Here is a 25,929-nt window from a genome sequence, read left to right as displayed (position 1 = left end):
GCGGCGTTGTGGAGGGAGATGCTGCCAACGGCCGCGCTGCCTCAGGGATGCTCCCGGGAGGCCGCCCTGCTCGGGGCACCGAACATGCACAAGCGACCTGGACATCTCGCACACCCACTGCGCCTTTTGGACCCTTTGCCTTAGACAGACACACACCAGTTTCTTGGAGGGAAGCACCCACGGCAATGGCACGGGCCCTGGGGGACCACAGCAGGAGCAGAGCTGGGCGTTGGGACCATGACATGCCCCTCCAGCAGCTCTGCCTCGCCAGCAGCCTACAGATGGCTTTTACTACGCAGCATGTTTACACCGGAGTGAGTTATACTCTCCTCTCCACCGCCGTTACAGCGCAGAGCCCTTGCTGCTGCACGCAGCAATGGTATCTATTAGTAAGTACCCACTACTTTACGGACCACTGCAGGGCAGCCGTCGGTCACAGGTTATCAGACCCTGCACCGACAGCAGCGCTGCACCCCTTGTGTTTGTGTTCAGTTTATGAACCAGCAAACATCCCACTCCCTACCCCAGGGCCCCCCACCCACGTTTGGGTCTGGTGCAGCTCCCATGTGTGCAGTCTGAGCACACTCACCATGACCGAGTCGTTCATGCTTCTCATCTGGATGACGTCCATCGTGACCTCTGTGCGGTTGGAGACCTCATTGCTGTCGGTATGGTCGGATGGAGGGAGGTCGAAGTAGGTGCTGTCTGGCTCCCTGTGGAAGAGGCGACGGCAGGCAGTCAGCCTCTGCTGAGGCATTTCTGCTCCCCAAACCCCTTTGCCTTTGTGGGGCCCTGCTTTCAGCATACGCACACTCCGCAGTCTTTGAGCTGCCTAGCATCACCAGGGCAGAGGGGTTTGGCAAAGGAAACGGTCTGAGCAGAGAGATCGGAGTCTGGGAGCAGTGTTGAATGTGGAAAAGGAGTATGTGAAAACAGGGGCATGCAAAAGAAACTTGTCTCCCTTCGGGCCGCAGTACTGGTACGTGCTAACACAGATCAGAGAGCGAAGGGCCACTTCTGCCTCAGAATACACCTCAAGGCAAACGACCAACCACCACTTACAGCGTGCTCCAGAGATGCTCGAACGTCGTGCCTTCATCAGCTGGAGACGGCTGGGACATCTTCACAGAGGGGGAGTCTGACAGCGGGTAAATCGCTCTAGGGGCAAAGAGAAACAGCAAGGTCAGCACTGCTGGAGTGCCATCTCCCGTCGGCAAAGCGGCTGGCCAAGGGCAGGACCCTCCCACCTCGCTCCCCACGGCACGGCAGAGACCGGAGCCCCAAAGGGCCCGTCGTAGGAGACGGTGCCCCTCACCAGGGCGTGGGATGTCAGCCCATTTCTGCTCAGCACCAGTCCTGCAGCTCAAGGCTCCTGTTGAAGATGTTTATGGAGCGCTTCAGCGGGGCTACAAACAGCTGCCCCAGCCCTGGGCAGTCCTCCCACAACTGTGCTTAGTAACCACTTCGGACCAGCTTCATTCAGCAAAGGGCTGAGGCTCTCTGGTTAGACACAGCAACACCGAGCTCTCGAGTACCAGCTCTCTGAATCAAACCGAAACCCCAAGCTGGGTGGCAGAAAAAACAACCTTGCAGCAAGAATCAGAGCCGAAGGCACCCTTGTTGCAGCCCCTGTCCGGGCTGCTGGGCTGCACGGTGTGGTCCCTGCTCTGCTCTGGGGTGGGGAAATCCATCCGTGGAATACGGCAGAGACATTCCTGTCTCTGAATCACGGCAGTGCCACAAATTCAGGCCACGGGCTGTACTCCGAAGGCTGGTCTATGAAGTATCCTCGGCTGCCACCAGCTCGGAGCAAGGGACGCCAAGGAAGTGGGAGGGCAGGAGCGCTGAGCCCCGGCATCTCAGGCAGCCCCGTAGCCAGCGGTCACTTAAACAACTTCAGAAGAAGTCTGCCTATTCTGACGTAGCCCTTCAGTCCTGGACCTGGTTTGTCCATTTTAGGCACGGGGCAGCTTTTATCCCAGGAATATTGTTTGCCAACAGGCTAACGTATTTTTCTCAGGAAGCTCTAGTTGCAAATGCCCACAAAGCCCATTCTTCAGCCAAAGCCTTCTGAACGCTGCTGCATGGGCACAACCAGAGCTGTCCTCAATCCAGGCTGTTCCTCTTGCCCCTGGACAACATTTCTTGGCCCCTTTCAAGCGCGGAAGGGAGCCTGCAGCGTACCTCTGCTCTCCCTTTGTGCCCAGCACCTCTCCAACCCCGGCAGCACAGCGGCAGATTTCGCGGAGCCATTTTGAGCCCCGTGCTGCCTTCCTCTGCTGGCAGCCCCGCCATGCCAGCATCCTCCTCATCCCCTACCCGCTCCTGGGAAGCAGCGGGACCGCTTCCCTGCCCTGGCTCACACGGACGTGCCCCTGGCACCGTCTGGTTACTCCTTTTACCCACGCCAGTGTTAGCATCTCATTTCAACTCGGTACCGACATCTAATAGTGAAAGCCTGAAAACTTCCTGCTTTTGGGGCTCGAGGTGCCGAGCGTGAGGGCAGCCACTTTCTAACCGAGTGATGCTCGGGGTCGCCCAGGCCCCTCTGAGTCAGCTGGGGACCGCGTGGCTGCCGGGGCCAGGAGTTAAAACGAAAGCAGGGCGGTGTCCCCGGACGGCGGATCCTGCCGGCTGCTTTCTGCTGCGTCCGCGAGACACGGCGTCCGCAGCCGCTCTGCCAGGAGGGTTTGCCACAGCGAGGAGGGCTCCTTCCCCGCGGGACTCATCGCAGAAGAGCTAGCAGTGAGTCTGGTGTCCTCCCATCCCTCCTCATCCCACATGTGACGCACCGGGAATTGCAACAACTTACGTGGCAGCTTTGAGAGAAAGGAAAAACTTAGAGCTGCGGCAAGCGACCGCTGGTGGCCTTACCCTGCTTCCATGCTGCTCTCCCTGGCCCAGGGCAGCGGCAGCTTCAGGAAGGAGCCAGGCCTTTCCCTTCAGCAGAGAAAGCACCTCCGCACCGCCCCGGCTGCGTGGGCATGATGGGTGACACCAGCTCTAACCACGTGGCTGCACTCGTTCTCGAAAGGAAAAAAATCTGAGTACTTTAAGGGTGTTTTGGAAGTTCCCTTTCTCTTTCAAAGCACATGGGCGCTTGCAAAGCCAGGCCAGTATCTTCTCACGTTTGAGCTCTAAACTCCGTGGTACAAATGAAGCTTGGGCTGTTGGCCTAGGGCTGAACACATCAGCAGTGGCAGAGCTCGAGATCAGCCGTGGCCGAGGCTCAGCTCCTCTGCCACTTCCAGCCCCCCAGGTCCATCTGGAGGCTACTTCACCTCTGCCATAACTGTGTCAGCTCCCTGATGTCACCCGCTTCCCAGGACCAAAGGAAAGACCTGAGGTACCACCCTGGCTTCTGCCAGAAAGAGTTCTCTAGCCAAACTCCCCCAGGAGGATGGAACACCTCCAGGGACCCAACCTGCTTTTGGTGCTGGGCACCAAGGCTGCTGGCATGATTTGGCTGGTTTCACTCGGGAGAGCTGCTCTCCGCGTGCTTCCCCAAGCCGGCTCCTCCGTTCGCTGGATTGCTGCTTCCCTCTGTTGCTGCTAGTCAGGGCATTGCAGGGGAACTGCACACGGGAAAAACAGCCAGGAACGCTCAGACAAAGCCTGCGAAGAGGCAACCGGGCACCTGCACTTGCCATGGGGCTCAGCTCAGTCCGCTGCTGGTTTAGCACCGAGGTGGGGGGCTGCCACCCCGGGGCTGTGGGAGCTGGTTCCTTCTGTCCACAAACCTTCCCCGTGAATCGCCACTGAAGTGATTCCCGAAGGATTAGCACGGAAATACTCGGTGTCCTTAGTCTTTTCCCCACTGCTGTGACTGTGGCTGTACCTGAAAGGCCAAGTCAGCCCCAGCGCAGCTGACGCAGCCGTTTCTCCCCCTGCCCCAGGGACGCAAGGAGAATGAAAAGCACACACCAAGGTCCACTACAGCCCTCTCCAGACAGGAGAACGACTCTCTGCAGAAGCAGAGCAGATGAACTTGCATATATTCTTAGAATTATTATAAACTCAACCTCCTTCTTTCATCAATATAAGGAAGGTGAAGGGTACCGCGGGCGTAAGGAGGGGGCTGAAGCCTTGCTCAAAGTGGTGCCTGGCAGCCGAGTTTCTGTGCTCTCTAGAAGCAGCATCTTTGATCTCACCATTAACTTTAAGCCTCTGTTTTAGGCACTTAGAAATGTCTGTTGCTATTGCACCCAGCAATAACATATTTGCCGCTACCCTGCTACTCTAACAGTCCAGAATGAAATGCAACAGCATTTTGCAGCCACACTAAAGGGAGATAAATGCACAAAACCTGTATAACAGGGCTGTTCCTAATTCCTAAAGACTCTTGGCCCATCCTGAGAGAGGGAGACTTTTGAGAGCCATTTCCAACTCCCACATTGAGCTGCTGTGTACTACTTGATGGTTTGTGGACTGGCCCCTGTACATTCTCTCCTCCCCTCCTCTGCACGAGAACCTCCAGGCTCATCCAGCCCGCAGCAAATAACGTTTGCAAAATGCTGACAGATCCCAAGGTGCCAACACCACCCCGTGCTATTGCTCATTTGTCCCCGATTATTAAATTCACACCTGCGAAACAAGGCTTGTAAAAGCGACCAAGAACGAGCGAGCTTTCCTGCAGCACACTTGAATCTTGGGAGCCCTTCTTGGGGTCCAGCGGCTTATTAACAATTTTCTTTCCAAGGAGCAGGCAGGTTCGACAGAAATCCTCTCTGACAGACAGGGTGTTGAGAGGCAGCCTGTGATGGGGCAGGAGGCTGAAGCAGCCAACTCTCCCTCCCTCCCTGGCAGCCGAGCGCCAGCCCTGCGTAGGGACCCGGCAGCGGGTGCCCAGCCCCACCTCTGCTTTTCCCATTCAAGGCTTGGCTGGTTTTACCTCCGCAGGTGCTTTAACTCTGGATATAAGGCACTTGGGAGCAAACTTTCCAAGACGCTTTAATATTGTGTAACTAGCCTACAAAGCAAAGCAGCCACAAACCATCTTCCAGCTGCATTATCAAGCACTCGAGAGAGGGTCGTGCTGAGTAACTCGCACACACAAAGAGCAAGGGGGTTTCTTTTGTTGGGTTTTTCCTCCTACCTGCTCTGGCTTCCCAAGCGTTTCGAGTTCCCCCGGAGGTCTCCCGCAGACAGGAGCGGCCTGGGATTGAGGATCTATGTTATTTACTGCACTACAATCAAGTAGCGTCCCGGTCGCCTAGGCAATGACATTGGAGCTGTTGAAAGCTATGTGAAAAGTGAGGCAAAGGCTTGTGCGCTCCTTCCTGGAATAGGAGGCAGTTGCAAGGGGGTGGGGAATGCTCAGCCAAGCGTGCGGGGAATTAAGCTGGCCACCAGTGCCAAAGTGGCTCTGGGGCAAGCTGGCTCTCAGGGCTCTGGCAGCAGCAGCCACCCAGCAGTGCTATGCCCAAGGCGGCTGCTGGCGTTTAAACGTGATGGAGCGGCGAAGGAGACTTGATGTAGACTGGCACACTGAAGGAGCCTCTTCCCCTCACCAGATTGACGGACTGAGTTGGTTTTGTTGGTCAAAATGCCCAGCTCATCTCTCCTGGGGCATCAGAGGGCCAGGGCAGCCTTCCTGGGGGACCAGCAAGGGCCCCGTGTTTCACTGCGCTGCTTCCCACAGTGGGAAAAAGGCTTTCTGGGACGCACGTGGAGTGGCAGTGGATGAAGCCCGAACATTTCTGATAAAAAACCATCAGCCATGAGACTCTAATGAGCTGTGTCGTGTGGGCTCACTGATACACCTTCTCACTGACACCCCTTTCAATAGAATCACAGAATGCTGGTCACTTGCCCTTCAGCCTGTGCTTGGTCACTTGGGGAAAGCTGTGAGTGATGTTGATGGCTGTTAAGACATCGGCTGAGCGTGTCAGTCACCCATCTCCGCAGCTGTCACGTTCTGTCCCTTCGTTACGGGCAAGGCCAGAAGACAGATGCATTTACCAGCCCCGAAGCACATCGGAGCTGCTGTAACCAGTTTTTGGTGCCTAAATGACGAATCCATAATGAAAACAAGACTCAAATGTTTATTTTTTTAAATGATGGTTGTTGTATTACCCAAACAAGGAGATGAGGTCCCACCCCGAGCGCTGCTCTCGCTTTAATTACTTATTTATTCTAATCCAATTAGCATCCTGTCTCCTGGTGTATTTCTATTGCAATTTGCTGCTGTCCGAGCTGGGGAACCTCGCAGGACACCCCGCCTGTTCTCCCGTCGCTGTCAGCAATTAGCCCGGAGCAGTAATTAGCCCGGAGCAGTGATTAGCCCGGAGCAGTGATTAGCCAGGAGCAGTGATTAGCCAGGGCGCGCGGGCGCGGGACGCTGCCCGCGGAAACGTGCCGCGTGAGCGGGAGCTCGGGGCCGCGGGGAGGCTCGGCCGGCTCCTGCGGGCCGCGGGGGAGGCGGGCTGTGGGAGGAGCAAGGGGGTGTCGGCGTCTGACCACTCCGCGTCTCATTAAACGGTCATTTGCATACTAATTACTCGCACGATAAGGCTTCCCGCCCGCTTCCCGCTGCCCGGCGCCGCCCCGCCCCGGGCCTACAGCTCCCGGCATGCCGCGGGGCGGCCCCCCCCGCGCTCCGATTGGCCGCCCTGCCCGCCCGCTCCCGCCCCTTCCGCCCGCTTCCGCCCCGGGGCGCGGGGCGTGGGCCGCCGGCGGGCGGAGCGGGCGTGTTTGAACCGCGGCGCGGCCGCTCCCTCCCCGCCCCGCCATGAACTTCTCGGAGCCGTTCAAGCTCTCGGGCCTGCTCGGCAGGTTCTCCCCGGACGGCAAGTGCCTGGTGAGTAGAGGCCGCCGCTGTCGCGTGGAACCGGGGCCGCGCCCGCCCGCCCGCGGCCTGAGGCGGCCGCTGGGCAGCGCGGGGCCCCTCGGCTTGGGCCGGGCCGGGCGACCGCCAGGTAACGGCTTCTCCCCGCCGAGGCGGCCGGTGGAGCCCGCCCGGTGCCGGTGGTACAGCGACGCCCGCCGGCCGCCGCCGCGGCGGGCCCCCGGGCAGCCCTCGCGGCGGGGCAGCGGCGGGGCCTCCGGGGCCACTGACGGAGTGGCGGTGGTGCTGGTGGTCCCGCAAGGACTTAACTGGGTGCGTGGGACGGCTCGCTTGCCAAGGGGCTTTTAGTCAGTAAGGGTCTTTATGATGGAGACCTGATCCCGGCTAATTAAATAAAATAATAGTTATAAGACAAATAATATTTTTTTTAAAAGTAGAATGAGTTAACCAGCAGTGATAGGATGGATGAGGGTTCTTTTTATTACCATAACCCCCCTTCCCTCCTGGTTTAACTATTTCTGCTGTGGTTCGCAGTAGAGCGCAGCGCACGCCAAGCCTTGCTGGAATTAAACCCCCTAATTGCGGCCGCGGCGTGCCGAGGCAGCGGCGGCAGCACGGCGCTTGGTCACGGCGCAGGACAAAGCCATTGTTCCGGAGCGCCAGCTCAGTGTTGGGGTTGTTCTTGTTCAGGCTTCGTGCGTGCAGTACCGCTTGGTGGTGCGGGATGCGAACACCCTCCAGGTTCTCCAGCTGTACACTTGCCTGGATCAGATCCAGTACATAGAGTGGTCGTCTGATTCCCTGTTCATATTATGTGCCATGTACAAGCGTGGGATTGTCCAGGTAAGGGCAGAAGCAGGACGGAATGTGTTTTCTGTTGGGGATTTGTGTGTGGTGTGAGTGAAAGCTTCTCAGTGGCAAGCACTAGTTCAGTGTTTTTGCCAAAGTAACGGATGTTGTTATTGATAACGCATGGTTTGAGGATAACCCAGCATGCCATTGTTTTTAAAACCATGACAAACATCTTAGTTTGAAAAAAAAACAAAAAACAAACAAAAAACACCAAACCAAACCAAAACCCTAGAATAAAAATATTTATCAAAACAAATCAAAGCTGGAGATTATCTTAAAATAAATACATGCAAACTTGTTAAATCGGCTAAAAGTTTTTGTTAAAGTGTTGGATGTTCAGAATATTTGACACAGGAAAAAAAAAAATTACCTTACTTTACAATTTGTATTAACACACAGAGGTGTGGAGCTTACTTTTGTAGTGGGATCCAGCGCCAGTCCTTCATGGCCACGGGCTTTCAGAGGTTTCCTGACCTCTCTGGTGGGCGATGCCGTGGTGTATTCTGTAAGCAGAGGTTTTGACGAGCCGTTCGTTTGGCGCGCTGTCTGTTTGGTTTCCTCTCCCCCCTAGGTCTGGTCCTTGGAGCAGCCAGACTGGCACTGTAAGATAGACGAGGGGTCAGCAGGATTGGTGGCTTCATGCTGGAGTCCGGATGGTCGTCACATTCTCAACACAACCGAGTTCCATGTAAGTGTGAAGTCACGATTACTCTCGACGGTATCAGATGTTACTGTCTGCCCTTTGCCTCTTAAAATAACCCAAAGCTCTTAAAGCTGTAGTGGTGATAAAGAACGTGGACATAGTTCTCCTGTATTCATAGATGTAATCCAGGTTCATTCCAGTTTAGATGTTATTCTGTTAACATTTTATCCTCTTGCTTCTGATGATAAGATAAAAATGGGCACTTAGCTTGGAAGGTAAAATTCTGTGTTTGAGAAAAGTGTAGGGATAACTGGCATTCATCGAAGCAATTGTGGAAATGGAATGTGGTGTTTGTAGCTTGGGGAAGGTTCAGGGTTTCTAGCAAAAAAAACCCTCAAAGCATAAACATTTAGGAGTGGCTATGGAATGGTCAGAAAATAGCAAAGAACTACATGCAAAACATTTTTCTCTTTGCTGTATTTACTCTTTTCAAAACTGTAGATGAATTTTTAGATGACGTGTTATTGTGTCATAACCCTGGCTAGCACTGAAATTGTCCTTTTTCATGCAAATCCCAATGTCAGTGGAATGTAGATGGGGGACTTTGTCATCTATGTGTGCGGACTGGAGTTAGTGCAAATGCTGATGCTCTCAAGAGAACCTGTGGGGAAACTTGCATACAGCTGTGGTGTAGCTCCTGATGCACACGTGGTGGAATTCTCTGGTGAGGATGTTTGGTGCTGACTGGGGTAGAGATTTGCTGGCTATAAAACAGTCTCTTTCCATCCCTCTCCCCCTTTAGATAGTGGGTTACGAAGAGTGATGAATTTAGGCCTTAGTTTTCCCAGGAATTAATCACCCTGATGGCAATTAAAATAAAACAATGAGTCCAGAGTTTCAGCCTGGAGTCAGAAAAGACATGCGTGCTAGTCAGGCAGGAGTGTTGTAGGCAGTAACCCAAACTGAAGGCTGGTGCTATGTGCTACAAGTGAGTATCTCATGGCACGTGTGTGTGTGGGTGGACTAGCAAGTATTTATTGCCTCCCAACAGAACTTGGTTTGACCTTAGAGGATTTCATTAAGCCTTTGCCAAGTTGGCATCTGTGTTGGGATAAGTTTTCTTTCCAGCTGTAAACAGGTTGCTAAATTAGCTTTTGTCAGACAGCTGCCTGGGTTGTGCTGATGTCTGAGTTGTGTTTACGCGCTCTCTGCTAAATCCATAGTCTGGTGGGACAGACGTGAGTAGTGCTCGAGACAGAAACTCTCAGGATACTTAATATTGGTGTATTATGTACGTTATCAAATTCAGCAATTGCTTGGAGGGCTTAGGGGTTCCCTGTGAACCAGGGCAGCTTTGCTTTGGTAGCCTGACATTTTCAAACACCACCAGCTAATTACTCATACTAGTAATTCTTCAGGTCAATGTGTGAGCTCCACTGTAAGCTCACAAATAACTTTCTTATTCTTAGATTTTTTTTTTTTTTAAAGAATGTGGTTGTGCTAATTTATTTCTAGCAACCCACACTTACTAGTGCCTCAGAAAAATCACTCATCGGCTAATTTGCAGTCAAGTTCTTTTTGTGGTCAGCGTTATAGTGAATAACGTTGTGGGGTTTCTGATGTGACTGGTGTGCAGTTCCTAACTCAGGATGAGTGCAGCAGAATTCTGACACATTTCCAAAATCTACTTTGACTCTGTTCAGTCTTTTGAGACGGGCAGCAGTGCTCTGTATGCACTTAATAGTAACATAACTCTGCAAATGCAGTCATTTTATTGGAGATGAGTCTAATACTGTGCAGGTTTTTGGGTCCCAGAATTGTTACACAGTGTACAGTAATATTGAAAGGCACAGGCACCTATCCAAATCTTTACACAGTTACTGCAATAAACAGCATGATATACAGGGCAATTAAATGGTACAGTCTTATCAGAGGAAGTGTATGGAGACTCTCTCACTTGAGAGTGGATTGTTTTTCACAATCATGGATTACTGGCAGATGCAGGGGAACTTACTGTGCTTAATTACAAAAGTGTTTATAGTACCTAGTTACTTGCCCCAGAATTTTGAAAGCATCTTTGTGCTGTGTGTTAGCTGAAGTACTATGTGTGGAAGGGTCATGCCATCAGCATCTAGGATGGAAGTTCTGCTGAGGTGTAGAAAAGGTGGAGGTTTGTCCTTCAGCTCTTGCTGTGCTGGTTTGGGGGATTCCCTTTTCTTGGGGACTGTCAGTGCTACTATCCAGACTGGCAAACTGCAAGGTGAGGTACAGGCTCGCTAGGTTTTGCCAGGAAAAAACTAGTTTTACTGGGCAGCGGGATATATTCAAAGGTACTTCCAAACTAGGCACATATGAGCTTAAACAAGAGCTGCAGGTAAAAGATATGGAGAAAGCAGATGGATCCTCTGCCTCCTCATGACTCGTGTTTTGTGATAAATAGTTTGAAGATCAGCAGCATTGTTCTTGAGTGTTTCTTTTAAGAGCCACACTTATAAACTACATATCTTGTACTTTCTCTAGTTCCACGTTAAGTACTGAAGCATTAAGGAGCTTCTTTCGAACTACAGCAGCAGGGGGAAAAAAAAGTGTGTGTTTCTGTGTATGTTGGAGCTAATCCTTAGTAACTGTGAATGGCTACATTGGTTGAAAAATGCTTTCTGTCGAGGAATGTGCTCTGAATAATCTTCTGAAATCCGGTGCTGACAGACACTGCTATATAAGGAGGCCTTGTGACCCAGTCAAGTCTGGGACAAAAGTTGACAGTCATTTGAGATGCAAGGTTGTTTAAAAGTGTGTTTTTATCTATTGAAAATCACCAGTCTTACACCTGCCTATAGCTGTCAACGTTGGGATGTAGTCCTGAACCCAGCACTGGAGACTGTTTATCACGTTACCATCTAAATACCTTTTATTTCTCAGCTGTTTTTAGGCTATTTTAAAAATGCTTCTGCTTTTGGTTTGTTTTTCCACTGCAAAACAACAGCTGAAAACTCCTCAGACACCATTATCATTAGCATTTGAGTTTGACAACTCCACTTAATCGAGTCATCTATGCTAAAGAGAAAGTGCCCCTCAAAAAGATCAGTGAAGTGCTTGCTGCAGACTTAATTGACCACAATCTGTTCTCCTGCTGTAAAAGCATTGTCCCCTCCCCATAAAGTCTCTGAGAAAAGCAAATAAGTGCTAGAAATGATGTGTTGAGGAGGTATGTGGGGCCATACAGTACTACTGCAACATCAGTGTTTAATGTTACTGAAACTTTTGGTGTCAGTGAAGTGCATGCTCGGTAGTTTGAGGCACAGCAGGCCAGGTGAGTTGATTGTGAGGCCACGGAGCAGCACAAATGTAAACTTGGATGCCTTTGTCAGGAAAAATTACGCTCCAGACCTCAGCATTCAAAGCTTGCAGCTGCTAAGCTTGTATTAAGTGGCTGTAGAATGTGTTGTGTATGCTGTGTGTTTTGGTCAAGGGAGGAACAGCAGCAAGTACATTTAACACTGCAATAGGAGCAAGCAGCGTCTCACTGTTGCAGTTGCTGTAGAAGTATGCCAGCAGGCATTGTGTTGGTATTTTTAAAGTAAATCTTGCCTGAAGAGCAGACTAACAATGCTGTATTTGTGTACGTCCGGAAGTGAGCAGTTGCAGTGATAGAACTTGATTAATGTTGTTCATCTAGTGGATTGCTTTAGGACGTGCTAAACTTAAAGATGAAGGTTGGTTAACCAACCAACGCTATAGATGTCTAGTTGTAATTTCATGCCTGTAAAATGAAGGAAGAGAATAATAAACACTGTAGTGGTCCAATACTTTTTTTAAGTTTGGGTAGGAACAGTCTGAAATAGATCTGGTAGTGCTCTTTCCTGTGATAATTTTTAAAAAAAGATTTCTGTGTTGTCTCTTCAAATCTCACAAGTTTCTTTTGTATATAAAAAGCAGTAGGGAGAACAGCTAATGCTGCTCCTCTACTTTGTGACTCCACATATCTCTGGAGGGAGGCAGCATTTATTTGGGTTCTGACGCTTGGTTTGAACACGGTGTCAATTACTTGAATTGTGCTTTCTAGTGAAAATGATAATGTCAGCAATGAGAAAACCTCCAGGTTGTGTTGCAGTGCGCAGTCTATAGCATTGCCAGGTAGAACATAGGTGCTACCTTGGAGTCCTTTGTCACTGTTGAATAGTACTGATTACTTCAGAGAAGGAAAATGTGCATTGAGGACAAACACATAAAAAAGTGTAGCAGAAACTTCCTCCCAAGACTGCTGGTGGTGCTGGTGGCCTGCATCTGAGAGATGGTAGACAGTGCTGTTACTTATCTAATGAATCAGAACTAATTTTGTTGTTCAATAGTTCTGGGAAGGGTAGCTTTATGACCACGGTGCTTTATTGCAAAAACAGTTTTACCTGCACCTCTTCTAGAATCTCTTACCTGCGTGCAATAAAGTGTAGGAAAACACAAGAAAAAAATTACCCTGGAAACATTCCTCGCTCCAGATATAAATGCAAAGGTTCACATGACATCCTGATTAATGCACATATGTCTGGTGTGGCTGCCGTTGCTAAGGGAGAGCAAGTATTTGTTTTTAATTGAATAATCTGCAGATGGCAATGCAGAGCTTCCAGAATGCAGGCTGTGACCTTGAAGAGCTGGGGAGAGGCTTGTTTTGCAGCTGACTGCCTTCTCTGCAGTTTTTGTTTTATGGATGCCCAAGCCTCCAGAAATACCCCAAACGAGATGTTTAATGCCCTGCTTTGCATACAGTGTTTTGGTTCTTTTCTAATTCTTTCAGTGATTACGTAATGTTGCCTTCTTGTGGGTAGCTGAGGAAGGAAGAGCAAAATGCAAATTAGCTGTCAAAGCTGAGTGTGTCCAAAAGTTGAAAAATACAGCTAAATTTCCATACTTAGCCTTGACCCAAGAGATACAACGTTCTGTTGCTGCTGTAACTTCTCATCCATTCATAATGCAAGAAACTTTTCATCCCTCTTCCAGATTCTGTGATGAAATAGTGGTTTTCCAACTGCAAAGTGTCTACGTATGATACATTGGCAATCATGTAGCTAGATTCATGCTAATATCAGTAACTTTAATGATAATGAACGGCTTTTCTCCACACTGGTGTTCTGCAGTCTCATACCCCTCTAGAGTATTCCGTGTGCCTGTGATGTTAAGTTGGAATAAGTAACCTTGCTAACTGAAGGCAGTTGGGGGATCATTCCTTGCAGTTACTTCTTAGGGCTTTGTGTTTGAGCAACACAGAATAGCTGCAAGGTTTAACCACAGAAGGTATATTGATCTACTTTGTGTTCTCCAATTAGGTTGATGGGTTTCTATTTACTTTTTTAAATCTACGAAAGTAAACAAATACTTCCTTGTCTCTTTGTTACAGCTGCGGATAACTGTGTGGTCCTTGTGTACGAAATCTGTGTCTTACATCAAGTATCCCAAAGCTTGTCAGCAGGGTAAGTGTCACAAATCTAACACAGGAATGGTATTTTTTTAGTACGGCAGAAAAGGGAAAATGAATTTGATGTGCAATGACAAAACACATGTTTCAGAACAGGCTCTGACCCCCTCCCTGCTGAGGGGTTGGCTCGCCCTCAGGGGTACAGGTCCAAGATCAGTACCCGTGTGCCACCTGCTGCAGTGCACCAAGATGTGCTCTGAGGTTGTCATGTCCTCCCTGTGACTGAAGGATTGCATCTGATCTACGTGCCTGTTCTTCAAACATGCAGCTTTCTGTTGTGATTGCCTCTGAAGGGTCCTTTAAGACATGAAATTAAGCAGGATGCATTGGTGATGAAAAACACTCATCCAAAGTGGCTTTTGTCATCTTTTACACATGAAAAGATTTGAAAGGGAAGCTCATGTCGGGACTGTGTGGCCACATGGCTGTGGTTAGCAGCTTCCTGCCTGAACCTGTCATATCCCCTATATGACAAAGGCAGTGATGTATTGCGTAGAAAATAAGAGTGCGTGGGGAGCAGTGCCTGGAAGCTGGGGGAGTACCAATGGCTGCATAACAGATCCATTTAGCTAGACTAAATGAACTGTTTATTTGAAAGCTGTGGGTTTTATGTAACAACTGTCTGTCAGTAATCAAATGTGGGTTTTTGAAGCATGCTGAAGTTCTGCAATAGCCGTGAAGCTGCATCCTTAGAAACAGTATATTCAAAGTTTAAGAATTGCCAACACAAATTAGTAACAGTATGCATTGTCTTGATAAATATCTTCACAGAAGATCACATTATTCCTTCTCTCTTTATTTCTCCTTTGAATTGGGAGTAACTGCTTTTCATTGAAGAATTGTCAGCTGTTCTGTCTTTTCTCTCTTTTTTTTAATTAACTTTGTCTCCTTGGCAGGGATAGCTTTCACTAAGGACGGCCGCTATATGGCAGTAGCAGAAAGACGTGACTGCAAGGACTTTATCAGCATCTTTGTATGCAGCGACTGGCAGCTGCTGAGAGTAAGATACATCCTTGCCTTCCACTGCTTCTGCACACACTACAAGCATATGTTGCACTTGGTCACTTTGGTAGTCTGATTTTAGATTTGCCAATGCATTTTCTGTCCAGCAGCTGGCTCCTTCGTTGCCCTGCAGGCATGCTTCCGTGGCAGCATTCTGTGCAGGAGGCCAATATAGACTATATGTAAAGAATTTCTGATGGAATGCAAAAGTTCACCTTTAAATTCGTGCATGATCTTAGTTACAATAGACTGCACTACATTAATAATAATGAAAGTATCAAATGCTTGATAAAGTGATTGAGTCTTATTAAAAACTGATAGCAAAATTTGGGATAAAGCACTAAATGCTTGTCATGTTCCCAAGCTCTTCCCTAATGACCCTGTACCAGTCTTCCTGAGGCAAGGAGTTAGGCTAGCTAAATTTCTTCACTGATTCAGTGTAACTACTTTTATTTTCTTATGAAATGCTGTTCATTTTAAGGTATAGCAACTCTTTGCCTTTTCTGTAAAGGGAAACCAAAGAAAGACTGAATGGAGCGTAATATTACAAAAGAAAATATTTCTGTTTCTATGCTAGCATGCAAAAGGCTATTTTGCATTCGTGGTAGCACTTAAAAGGCTAAAACTGAGGACTACGTTAGGTCAGATGCAACAGTATTTGTTAGTATAATATTTCAAATGGTTTTGTTTTTTCTCTTTTGGGGGCAGCATTTTGACAGTGAAACGCAAGATCTGTTTGGGATTGAATGGGCTCCTAACGGCTGTGTTCTGGCAGCGTGGGATACATGTCTGGAGGTAAGAGGAAAAAGATTATTTTCTCAGAGAGTTCAAGCTGGTGTGTAGCTGCCATGTATAACGCAGTAACTAAAATAACTAGCGTTATTTTTTTTTTTTAAACATAACAAAAGCTGAAGTCAAACCTTTTTAAATATAGTTGTATTGGTAATGGATATCCTTACAGGTGTATGTCAAACCATTATGTAACTCTTTAATGACAGCAGGTTCTCTTATTAGCTTGCTTTCTAATTGATCTTGAAAAAAAAAAATTGTAAACACTACAGAAGCCACTATTGGAATAATGAAAGAATTATTCTGTAAGACTCTTCTACCATTTACTTCACGTTGCATTGCACAGTAGTTTTACAGTTAAGTAAAAGTGCTCGTCCAAAAAGTTAGCAAGGAATATATAAATTGCTGTCTTTTCTGCTCTGAGTAGGTGAACATCGAGGTATAGAAAAGTGTCCTCCTGTGGCCATAAGTTTGGAAGGAATGGTTTCACCTGTGAATGGCTTTTAACAATATTGTTAATCTTTAGAATTGATCTGTTCATGTTTCAGTATAAAATACTGCTGTACTCCCTTGACGGCCGACTGCTGTCCAGGTATCGGGCTTACGAGTGGTCACTAGGCATAAAATCCATCGCCTGGAGTCCCAGCAGTCAATTTTTGGCAATTGGCAGCTATGATGAAAAGGTAAGAAATAGGTTTGTTTTCTCTCTTTTATCTAAACCATTTGTAGAACTTTGTCATAACAGTTCTGTCTCGCAATGCTTTCTTGAATTAGGTGCGTATCTTGAACCACGTAACTTGGAAGAAGATCACAGAGTTTGAGCATCCAGCAACCATTGCCAACACCAAGACTGTAAGTATGGATCCAAAATCCATTGAATCATTAGCAGTGCTCTGATGCTGCTATTTGTATCTGAAAGAGGGTAGTAAATACATTTAATTCTGGTGACCTTGCTTTTTCCTCTCCTGATATGTAATTAGGGCTTGGGAAATGGCATGAAAATTTGGGGATGTAAGAAAAATGGAGGAATCCTTTCAAGTTTGGAATACACACATATGATCCTCTCAGCTTTAGCACTAATAGATTCTCAGATGACTTCTGGCCTAGCCAGTGTATTTTGATGTAGATGGTGATTGCATTACAGATCTGGGCATGCAGATGATGGCAAACTGGGAAACTTAACAGGAGACATTTCTCTCAACTTTATACAATCGTGACTTTAAACAATGTTGGAACTGGATTGTAATCAGATTTGTATCTTTTATGTACAAGCTCATCCAGCTCACCTAAAGAGCATTTCCTGTAAACATCTGCCATCATCTATTTTTATCCTTGCATACATGTATATGCAAGGCCCAACAGATTCTGGGTAGTTGGCAGCAGGCAGAGAGCTGTAGCTTTTGTTCCAAAAATCACAAGCTGTTCTCATCCGTCAAGGTAAAAAGAACACACAGTGTAGTAGTGCTGCGTGCCACTGCAGAGGAAGGACTAGTCTTGCATGTGGACAGATATCCTGTAAGATTTTACATGTGTGGGCTGCAAGTCTGCAATATTCACGTGACTGTGTCGATGCCTCTTAACCAGAAGCAAGGCATGATCCATTAAATGCGCCTCAGCAAAACTTCTCACGACTGAAAAATGCCCTTACTTCCAGTTAGGTGTAAAATATGTAATGGAAAACAAATGGGAATAGCTGTGCTAATCTCTACTACACAGACAGGAATTGCAGTTGGTGCATTTTGTCCTGGTGCTTGTGTTTGGGAATAATACATTGCAGGCATACTGCTAAAGTATTTCTGCTATTTGCTGCTGCAATGTTGCACCTTGTTTGCTTTTATTTATGATAGTATCCAATTAAAGATTCTTTGTTGCAAAAATGAAATCTATGTTCCCCTTGTAATGAAGATGATTTATTGTACTGCCAGACTGAGCTCTAGGGAGTAATGAATGAGGTGTACTCTGGCGGCCTCATTCTTCATAGACCTGAAGGCTCATTTATTTGTCACAGGAGTGTTTTCCTGATCATGGTTCCAATAGCCAATGATTCACTGAGAATGCTGGATTCACTATTTGCCTGCTGAAGGCCTTTCCTCCCCGGATGAACTAGGGGATGCTGAGATATAATACGCTTGAAAACGAGTTAGTGGGATGTGGATGATCTAGTAATAGCCCACGTTCAGATTCTCCGAGGCCCTTCTGTAGAACTCTCACTTGTTTCTTTGTAGATTGTGTATAAAGAAGTGGAGAAATCCCCATCTGTTGAAACAGAGAGACTTTCTTTCCCTCCAACAAGAGCATTGGCTAGTTCTCTCTTCAGCACACAAAGTAAATGTAAGCCAAAGTTTACTAAAACGAGACACTTGAGTTTGCCATGTGAAGTCTTTCTATAAATAAAGATTATAGGCGAACTCTGCCTCTCTGATTAGTATTTTTTCTATTTTTTTTCTGTCTCATTGTTTGTGGTACTGTAAATCACCTTGTTTTGCATTGGTGTTTATTTGAAATACTAGTTAAAAGGAAGAGGAAAATTTGCTCTCTCCCTTTTTTCATAGTTTAATCTCAGACTTGCTGGATTTCCAGCCTTTCTTTTTTTGTAGAAAGGCAAGAATAGTAGGCTCTTTATGTGAAGATGCAATTATCTTAAAACAGTTGAAGTTTTTGGTTAGAACAACTTGGAGAAGAGTAAAATACAGTCCTATCACTTCAGAGATGAGGGGTTTTTTAACATTTGGAATTTAAATATTTTGTCCATTCAGGCTTGCTTAGTAAAGTACTTTTATTTCAAATTCCAGATGACGTTTCCCAGGTGCCAGTTTCTTTACAGTGTATCAAACCAGTTGCTGACAGGGCAAACCCCAAAATGGGAATTGGGATGTTGGCATTCAGTCCAGATAACTGTTTCCTGGCAACCAAAAATGGTAAGTTCCTACTGCCCTACATTAAAGGGGAAACCTACTCACTGTATGTGGTGGGTTCTCGTAAAAGAAACGAGGACAATAACTGGTCAGTTATTTTGCACTATGGGAAGACTCATGGCCCTATTTAAAATCAGTGCTCTGCTGGGCAAACACATAAATACAGGGGAAATTCAGCCTGTGTCTTCTAGCGTATGTGAAGTATTGTGAGCTGCCAGAACTGCTTATCAGTGCGTTAACTCAGTGTTGGCTTTGTATTTAATTAAAATAATACACTTTTTGTATTTCTTCAGATGTATGTGAGCTCACTGTATTAGAAGAAGATTAAATACATGAATCCTTCCTCCTTCATTTACAGCAATTTTCTCTTGAAAGGCAGAATTCCTCTCAACCTGTAGCAGGGGGGCTTTTGTTTACCTCAAACATTGAAAGTTATAGAATTAACGTTTAATCTTTCCCTTCGATGGTCCTGAAGGGCTGTTTATGGCTGGATGCAAAAGCTGTGGTTCAGAGGCAAAACCCATCAACAAGCAGCTTAATTGTGAATAATTTGATAAAAGCCAGTGAAGGACTGGAAGACTAAGTCACTTCTATCCTTTTTGCAATTTTTCCAAGGCAAAATTGAAGGCACTGCTAGGCAAAACTCTAGTGCTGTTAAACCTGTGGTGTCCCTGAATGGTTTGTGTTGTGTTTAAACCTCCATTAATGCCCATTTCTTTTAGAAAAGAAAAGTGTGATCTGTTTATCTTTCAGCTATTTACAAGGTTACCTCTACCTTTTCTGGCAGATAACATTCCTAACGCTGTCTGGATCTGGGACGTTCAAAAGCTGAAGCTGTTTGTAGTCTTAGAGCAGCTGTGTGCAGTCCAGTGTTTCCAGTGGGATCCACGACAGCCTCGACTTGCCCTATGTACGGGAAACAGCAAAGTCTACTTATGGTCCCCAGCTGGCTGTGTGTCGGTGCAGGTGCCCGTGGAAGGTAAGGCTGCCAGCAGTAACTTCCACAAGCCATCGTCAGCTGCTTCTTTACAAAATATTTTTCCACTTACGAATCAGCCTGAACATTATCATGTAAATGGCTCAGTTGTATTCTTGGAGCTTTTTAAAAAATGGGTAATTCAATCTTCAAAAGAAGTGATACAGGGTCGTTAGCTAGATCCCATAAATGCCTTTCTGCATATTAAACAGAAAAGAAATTGCAAAGATTCAACTTTTTCCTCTCTACACAAGGAGCAGCAATATCACCAGGGTATGCAGCTCTGCACCGGTGAACAATCTTGTGGCATCTCTTTGCATTAAAATGATGTGTCTACAAAATCTGTGCTTGTATATGGGACACAAAGTAACTAGGTTTGGGGAAAGGGTCAGTAATGCAGCTGATCTGCACTGCTCTGTTGGAGAACAGACTGGCTCTGCTGCAGCAGTAACAAAACCCAACACCCTGTTAAGGCTTCCAGGGTGGGGAGGGTATTTTTTGCAATGTGTGACTTATTCCAGCTGCCTTTTCTTAGAGTAAGAGGATGGACTGTCAGCTTCTTGCTGACAAACTGATCTGTTTCTGCAGGTGACTTCCAGATCGTGTCTCTCTCCTGGCATTCTAGTGGAGACTCCATGGCACTGCTGAGTAAGGACAACTTTTGCATGTGTTTCTTAGAAAGAGAAGAGGTAGAATAACAATCGTTTGCATTAAAAATGCTGACAAGTTTGAGGAAGAACGGGCAACAGGGTTTGAGCCCTTTCCTCAATCTGAAGTTTTTGTATTTATAAATTATTTATTTGAAGGAGTGTAATGAAGTGACGTAGCCACTAAAGTGTAGACAATGAAGTCTGGATTTCAAGAAAACTTTGGTATTGATGTAGTTGAACTTTCTCTGGAACTTTGTCAACTATGAAACCTTATTTTCTAAGATTGTAGCTGTGTGTATATAATGTATAGCTATTATTTAAATTTTATAATTTCCAATAAATATTTTGATAGTTACCAACTTGGTATGACTCTTAACTATAAACCTGCACTTCTCCATTCTAAAGTGTTTCTGTATTATCAGTGATGTGATTATGTAGCTATTTATCCCAGCACAAGAAAAGTCATTTGCACAGAACAGTGTACAGCTTATGTCTAGTTTTGTAAAACAACAGATTTTTCTTGTGTATTAGAATTAAATATGTAGTAGAAGTAGATGCATCAGTAAGACACTTTCTAGCAAATCAATTACTGTTAAAGCAAAACAAGTTCTTTGTTCAGAAAGCAAATTAAGTCATCTGCAATAACTTTGCTTTTCCAGACTAAGATGTTAACAGGTGACAGTAACTGTGCCTGGTCTACCATAGATTTATTATACTAAATCTTTACAAGAAGGATCATAACTGGTGCTTCAGAATGATATATTACAGGCAACTGAAATGGAAGCTTTTGGCCCAACTATCTAGTGCCAAGTTGGAGTAGACTGTTCAACAGAGAAGTTGGACTATCCTTTGTCTTTAACCTGAGTAGCCAGCCACTGTATTCTTCAAAGGAAGGGAGCCCATTGTGTAGGAATTAACTGGATGTTTTTTCTTTTGCTACTTAATTTCACAGCCTCAGTCTCCACAAAATGAAGAATGAAGAACAAATTGAGTTGAAATTTAACTTTACTGCAAGATTAATGAAAATTAGATAGATATCTTAGGAAAATGCGTTGAGAGGGGCATGCAACTTGTTGCATTCCATTGTGACTTCAGCTTTACCTAAGTTTCATAAACACGCATCTACTTTAAGTTAAAAAAAAAAAAACCACTGCAGCACAGCGTTTATTCAGCAGTGAGGTTGTGCAGCTAAATTCTCTGATAAAATGGCACGTACAGAAGGTCATACACAATGAAAAAGCTTGTTAGAGTAACCTCATGAGCCATTTCAGTTGTAGTGTCTCTTACGCTGCTTCTGAATTTCATTACTGGACATTTGTATGAGGTTAAGTGCAAGAATGTATAAATCAAGATTGACATACAGTGCTTTGTTTTATCTGTCTCCATTAAAAACTCCTGCACTGCTGCAGTCCCAAACTAGAGCAGAATTAAGAAAAACTGCTAAGAATATAAAACTAATCAAAATAGAATTCCTTTTCAGTTTTATAAATAATAGCTTTGAAGGCAAATGTGTTTGTGAGGCTTTTGGCAATGTTCTCTCAAGAGTCTATTCCATGGCTGCAGCAAGACAACATACATAAGAAAGTAGGAAGTTAGACTCAGTTCTGAGGGAGGTAATTTTACGAAAAGCTAATAAATGCATATTCAGGCATGTACTTCAGTTTACAAAGTAGCAGTTTGTGTACACTGCTGCTGAGCAGACGTCACGGTACAGCTTTAACAAAATTTGCTGACTCTGTTTTGCTAAAGAATGACTGACACAGCTTTCAAAATTCTTAACAGGCGTTAATCAAAATGCTAAGATTACTGTAATCGAGAACACAAATACCTCTTTAAACAATACAGATCAATCCCAAGCACACTACGTGATTTCACACCATATATAGGGACACAACTGTAATATGGCATGAATGTTCTGCTGTATCTTGGGTATGTGTGTGGAGTGTTTGTAGCAGATACCAATTGCACTTAATTAACAGAGAAGAACACGTAGTTAGAAATGGAAAACACTGCTGCTCACTAGCCCTGTATAAGAACCAGTAAGAGCTGTAAATTAGATACAAAAAACAAGAATGACACTACCTTCTGTCTGCTTCGGATTAATCTGACCTGACCATAACAACCAGGGCCTCCCATGAACCATTAGATCTACAACCACCCCCTTTTGTTCCCCTAACTTCACTTTGATTACCAAGTAGTCTGCCACACAGCGTGCTCTCCCCAGGAGACCAGTATCAAACCACTTTCCCTTGAAAAGATTAAATGCAACCAATTTTAAAATCCAATTCTTCCTCTTGTCATGGAGTAGCCAAGTTTGGCCTCGTTGTTGATGAAGGACATCAATCCCAGGTAGGTCTCGATCAGAAGAGGACGCTCCAGCACTAGCACACCATTAGCCCTTCCTGGCAATGGACACTCCTTATGGGCTTTCTTCACGGCTTGAATTAGCTGAGTTTTAAAGTTTTCCAACTGAAAGAAAAAAATCACTTTGTTTTTCCATTCTTTTAAAAATTGTTAGGCAAAGAGCTGCTGATGTTGAATTGTAAAGGATTAACACTAAAGCTGTAGCTGTCATGGATCTCACGTGCCATGATAAACTTCACATTCTGACATTTAACCTTAATGATTCAGTTAACTTCATACCAGGACACTATTTACGTGTAACTTAAACACAGAGGCTAGATGTGTAAAGATTTATCAGTGACTGGTATTATCTCTGACTGTAGTTCTCCTGCCCTTATCAGTGATGCATTGAACTGAATTTACCATCGTGTTCTAGTTTTAAGGAAACCTTCAGAGGAAAGCAACTCTTGCAAGAAAAACTGAGAACCACCTCAGTGAAGGTTTACAGTTAGCAACTAAACTATTTGTTTAATTAGCTGGCAGTCCTAGATGAAAGGTCAGAGATCGGCCTGTCAGGTAAGCAAGAGCAGGAATAGCACCAAGATCCATTTTCTTTTGGGTTTTACAGGACTCTGCACTTCTGGAACTGTCAGCTTCCTTCTTGGATAAACCATTTACGGGTAGCTGGCAAAAGCTGACGGTTGTGCTGCCGTGCAAGTCGAAATTTGGAGGACGGGGAAATGTAGCTTACAGCTCTGAGTTCTGTCTCTTTGATTTAACTGCTTCTATTTGATTTATCTGCTCTATCTTTTCAAAATAATCTAAGTCACACCCAGCCTATGAGAAGAACAAGCCATCTAGAATAGGAGAGGTGACGTCCTTACTAGGCAAAGGGATGCAACCTTCTCATCAGCATCTGCCATGGGATGTTCGGTGAAGGTGACGTAGGGGATGTTTGCGGACCACGGGTTCCATCTGTTGATGAAGGAGGCGCGGCTTTGCTTGTCCCACTGAACTCGAATACCCGCACCTTCTCGCCTGATACAGGAGACAGCAGAATTAATATGGTAAGACTTTTGAGTCTTTGAGGCAAGTTTAATTAGAAATGTACTGTCAAAAAAAGACCTACTTAAAACTGGAAGCTGAAATATGTTTGATAGTTAAGCTTTTCCCCCAGAGCAGTAATAGAAGAATTCAGCCCCTGAAATATGCAAATGTACATTCTTATAAGCTGAATGCAAAAGGTTAAGCTCATTAGACACCTAGGACACGAGACCTGAACTGTACTGCCTGTGACAGCCTGCGTTCACGGGTGACCTGACCTTTACACGAGGCTTTCTAGTAATGCTAAGGTGGTATTACTACTGCGTTACATGATGGCGATGAACTTCTGCTCCCAAATCTATTCACCTTATCTTGAAAGTCCTTGAGCAACTCACTTTTAACGTAACTACTAACTGTCCCAGCAAAACAGCAGCTACTCTGAGGCGGTCTAATGAAAAAAGGAAGAGTTCTCAAACTTGTCCAACGGTCAGTGACAAAGGCTGACAGCTCAAACTACAATAACAATACAAGGATTACAATTGCATTACTGTATTACTATGTCAACTTACTTGTTCAGAGATCTAGGTGGGAACTGAAACTCTCCTACAGAGATGGTATCGACAGCATTGAGGGCTATCCTCGTCACATGCTGGCACTGCAGGCTGATGAAGTTGTATTTGCAGATCAGGAGGGACCAATCCGTGATAAGAACGAGACGCTCCTTCTCGTTGTTCCAGTGATCAATTCTGGTAAGATAACACCGCTGAGCTTTAGCAGTTTTGATTACTGGCCAGAAACACTCAACAGCTTGACAGAAGAGTCAAGGAGGAGAACAAATCTGAAGTGTTAGTAATGCTGTATTTTCCATTACAGCCTTTGAGTCGGCAAGTCAGATAAGAGGTTGAATGTCACAACATAGTCACGTTACAACAGCAAAATGTTAAGAAAATCAGAAATAGTCTGAAGATCTTGATCTAGTGCTATCTCCTGTTATTTGAGAACAAATGCTACTGAACGGGGCAGATGATTCTCCAACAACTCTTCCCTAAGTGTTTAATACCCTCCTGTTAGCGTGTTGCCACGTGCTAAATTATTAACTGCATTGGTGTATGTATGTTCAGGGGAGAGAAATAGTTTCCTTTAACTGTTGGTCTGACTTAGTATTTTCCTCTTTAAGAACAGTTTGTACCTCAAAAACTTGCCAGTTTCTTCAAATTTCATGAATAACAGATGCTACCTTTCCCCGAGTGTTTTGCCACACTGCATTGTTGAACCATCCCAGCTATACTATTTCATCCTTAGGGCAACCTAAGAGCAGGTCATATTTTCTGTCTCTAATGAGCTCAGCTTTTAAACTAGCACCTTTGAAATCTGCCACAGCTTATTTTTAGTGTTATTGATTTAATTGTTTTTCCTTACAAAAATTGTCTATTGTTTCAACAGGAACACTGATGTGAAGCTGATAAGACCAAAGCTATCCTCGTTGTGTAAAGGTAAGTGCAAACAGGGGGACCAGGCAATGGGCCAGAGCATTTCTACCTCCTGTGGACCCTTCTCTCTGCCTCTCCCTGCCAGTTTGACTTGCGCCGTGCTGAAAGGACCGACACCGCCCTTGCCCTTCTGCTTGCCCCGAGGAGTGCTCAGGGGCTGCAGATCTGGCCAAGCGTTGTTCTGCAGATGTAGGCATACTCAGCTTGTGTTTTGCTCCAGATACATTGCAAACTGTCAGCTTCCATTCCGTTCACTGGTGAATTACAGGCTCAGGGTCTGTAAGGCGGTGCACAGGCATGGCTTTTGATGTAGTTAAAGCTACGCCAGTGGGTTTAGCGTGAGTGGATTCTGTACCGTGCTGATTTTGCAAGGAGTTAACTCAGCTTTCATCTAAACGCTTCGGTGGGTCGGGCTATACAGAAATAGCGATGCGATACAGCCCCCCTAGGCCCCTTCAAGGCGCCTCTGTCCATTTTGCGATATTTACAAGGCTTTAACACACGAACGCGCGGCTCCGAGGCCCGTCCGTGCCCGCGGCGGGGCCGGGAGGAGCCGGCGGCCCGGCCCGCGGCAGCGCGACTTACTCGGCCAGCAGCCAGACGCTCCGCACCTCCCCGTCCTCGGCGGGCGTCACGACGGCGCGGATCTCGCTCACCGCTTGCTCGATGGTGCCGGGCTAAGGGGGAGAAGGCAGCGGTTAGGGCGTGCGGGGCGCGGGGTGCCCCCGCCGCGGCCGCGGGGCCCTACCCGGAACACGAAGTACCGGCGGAGGCGGCCGGCGCGGGTGGCGGTGCGCACGCTGAGCGGCCGCAGCCGCTGCCGGGCCGGCCCGGCCTCCCCCGGCACCAGCATCGCCGGCCCCGCCGCGGGGCTGCCGGGGCTCTCGGCCGGGCCGCCCTCCTCCGCGTCCCGGAGCTGCAGCATCGCGGCCGGGCCGGGCGCTCGCCACCTTCCGGGGCGGGGCGGGCGG

At 46.4% G+C, this 25,929-nt stretch overlaps 2 protein-coding genes across 2 annotated transcripts; one reads left to right on the top strand and one right to left on the bottom strand.

Moving 5' to 3' along the window:
* The first annotated feature begins 6,671 nt into the window (after positions 1-6,671).
* WRAP73 (WD repeat containing, antisense to TP73) lies at positions 6,672-20,384 on the top strand. The gene is made up of 12 exons (XM_068415001.1): positions 6,672-6,799; positions 7,478-7,630; positions 8,211-8,327; positions 13,672-13,744; positions 14,646-14,749; positions 15,460-15,546; positions 16,089-16,223; positions 16,315-16,392; positions 17,766-17,871; positions 18,333-18,458; positions 19,243-19,434; positions 20,020-20,384. The coding sequence occupies exons 1-12, from the start codon at positions 6,731-6,733 to the stop codon at positions 20,127-20,129; spliced, it is 1,350 nt and encodes a 449-aa protein (XP_068271102.1). The 5' UTR covers positions 6,672-6,730; the 3' UTR covers positions 20,130-20,384.
* A 1,886-nt stretch (positions 20,385-22,270) lies between these two features.
* TPRG1L (tumor protein p63 regulated 1 like) lies at positions 22,271-25,883 on the bottom strand. The gene is made up of 5 exons (XM_068415002.1): positions 25,707-25,883; positions 25,544-25,635; positions 24,038-24,214; positions 23,309-23,462; positions 22,271-22,550 (listed from the first exon to the last, which is right to left on the bottom strand). Exons 1-5 carry the CDS (start codon positions 25,881-25,883, stop codon positions 22,356-22,358), a joined length of 795 nt encoding a protein of 264 aa, XP_068271103.1. The 3' UTR covers positions 22,271-22,355.
* Positions 25,884-25,929: the final 46 nt, after the last annotated feature.

This window comes from Nyctibius grandis, chromosome 17 (assembly GCF_013368605.1).
Source record: "Nyctibius grandis isolate bNycGra1 chromosome 17, bNycGra1.pri, whole genome shotgun sequence".
NCBI classification, from domain to species: domain Eukaryota; kingdom Metazoa; phylum Chordata; class Aves; order Nyctibiiformes; family Nyctibiidae; genus Nyctibius; species Nyctibius grandis.
The sequence above is the reverse complement of the archived record's forward strand: the minus strand, read 5'-3'. Positions and strand labels throughout refer to the sequence as shown.

Coding starts and splice junctions, on each gene's coding strand:
- WRAP73 (XM_068415001.1), top strand. CDS start 6,731: ATGAACTTCTCGGAGCCGTTCAAGCTCTCGGGCCTGCTCGGCAGGTTC. Junction 13,745..14,645: donor TCCCAAAGCTTGTCAGCAGG/GTAAGTGTCACA, acceptor TCTCCTTGGCAG/GGATAGCTTTCACTAAGGAC. Junction 15,547..16,088: donor CGTGGGATACATGTCTGGAG/GTAAGAGGAAAA, acceptor TTCATGTTTCAG/TATAAAATACTGCTGTACTC.
- TPRG1L (XM_068415002.1), bottom strand. CDS start 25,883: ATGCTGCAGCTCCGGGACGCGGAGGAGGGCGGCCCGGCCGAGAGCCCC. Junction 24,215..25,543: donor AGCGTCTGGCTGCTGGCCGA/GTAAGTCGCGCT, acceptor TTATCTTACCAG/AATTGATCACTGGAACAACG. Junction 22,551..23,308: donor AGGTTGCATCCCTTTGCCTA/GTAAGGACGTCA, acceptor TTTTTCTTTCAG/TTGGAAAACTTTAAAACTCA.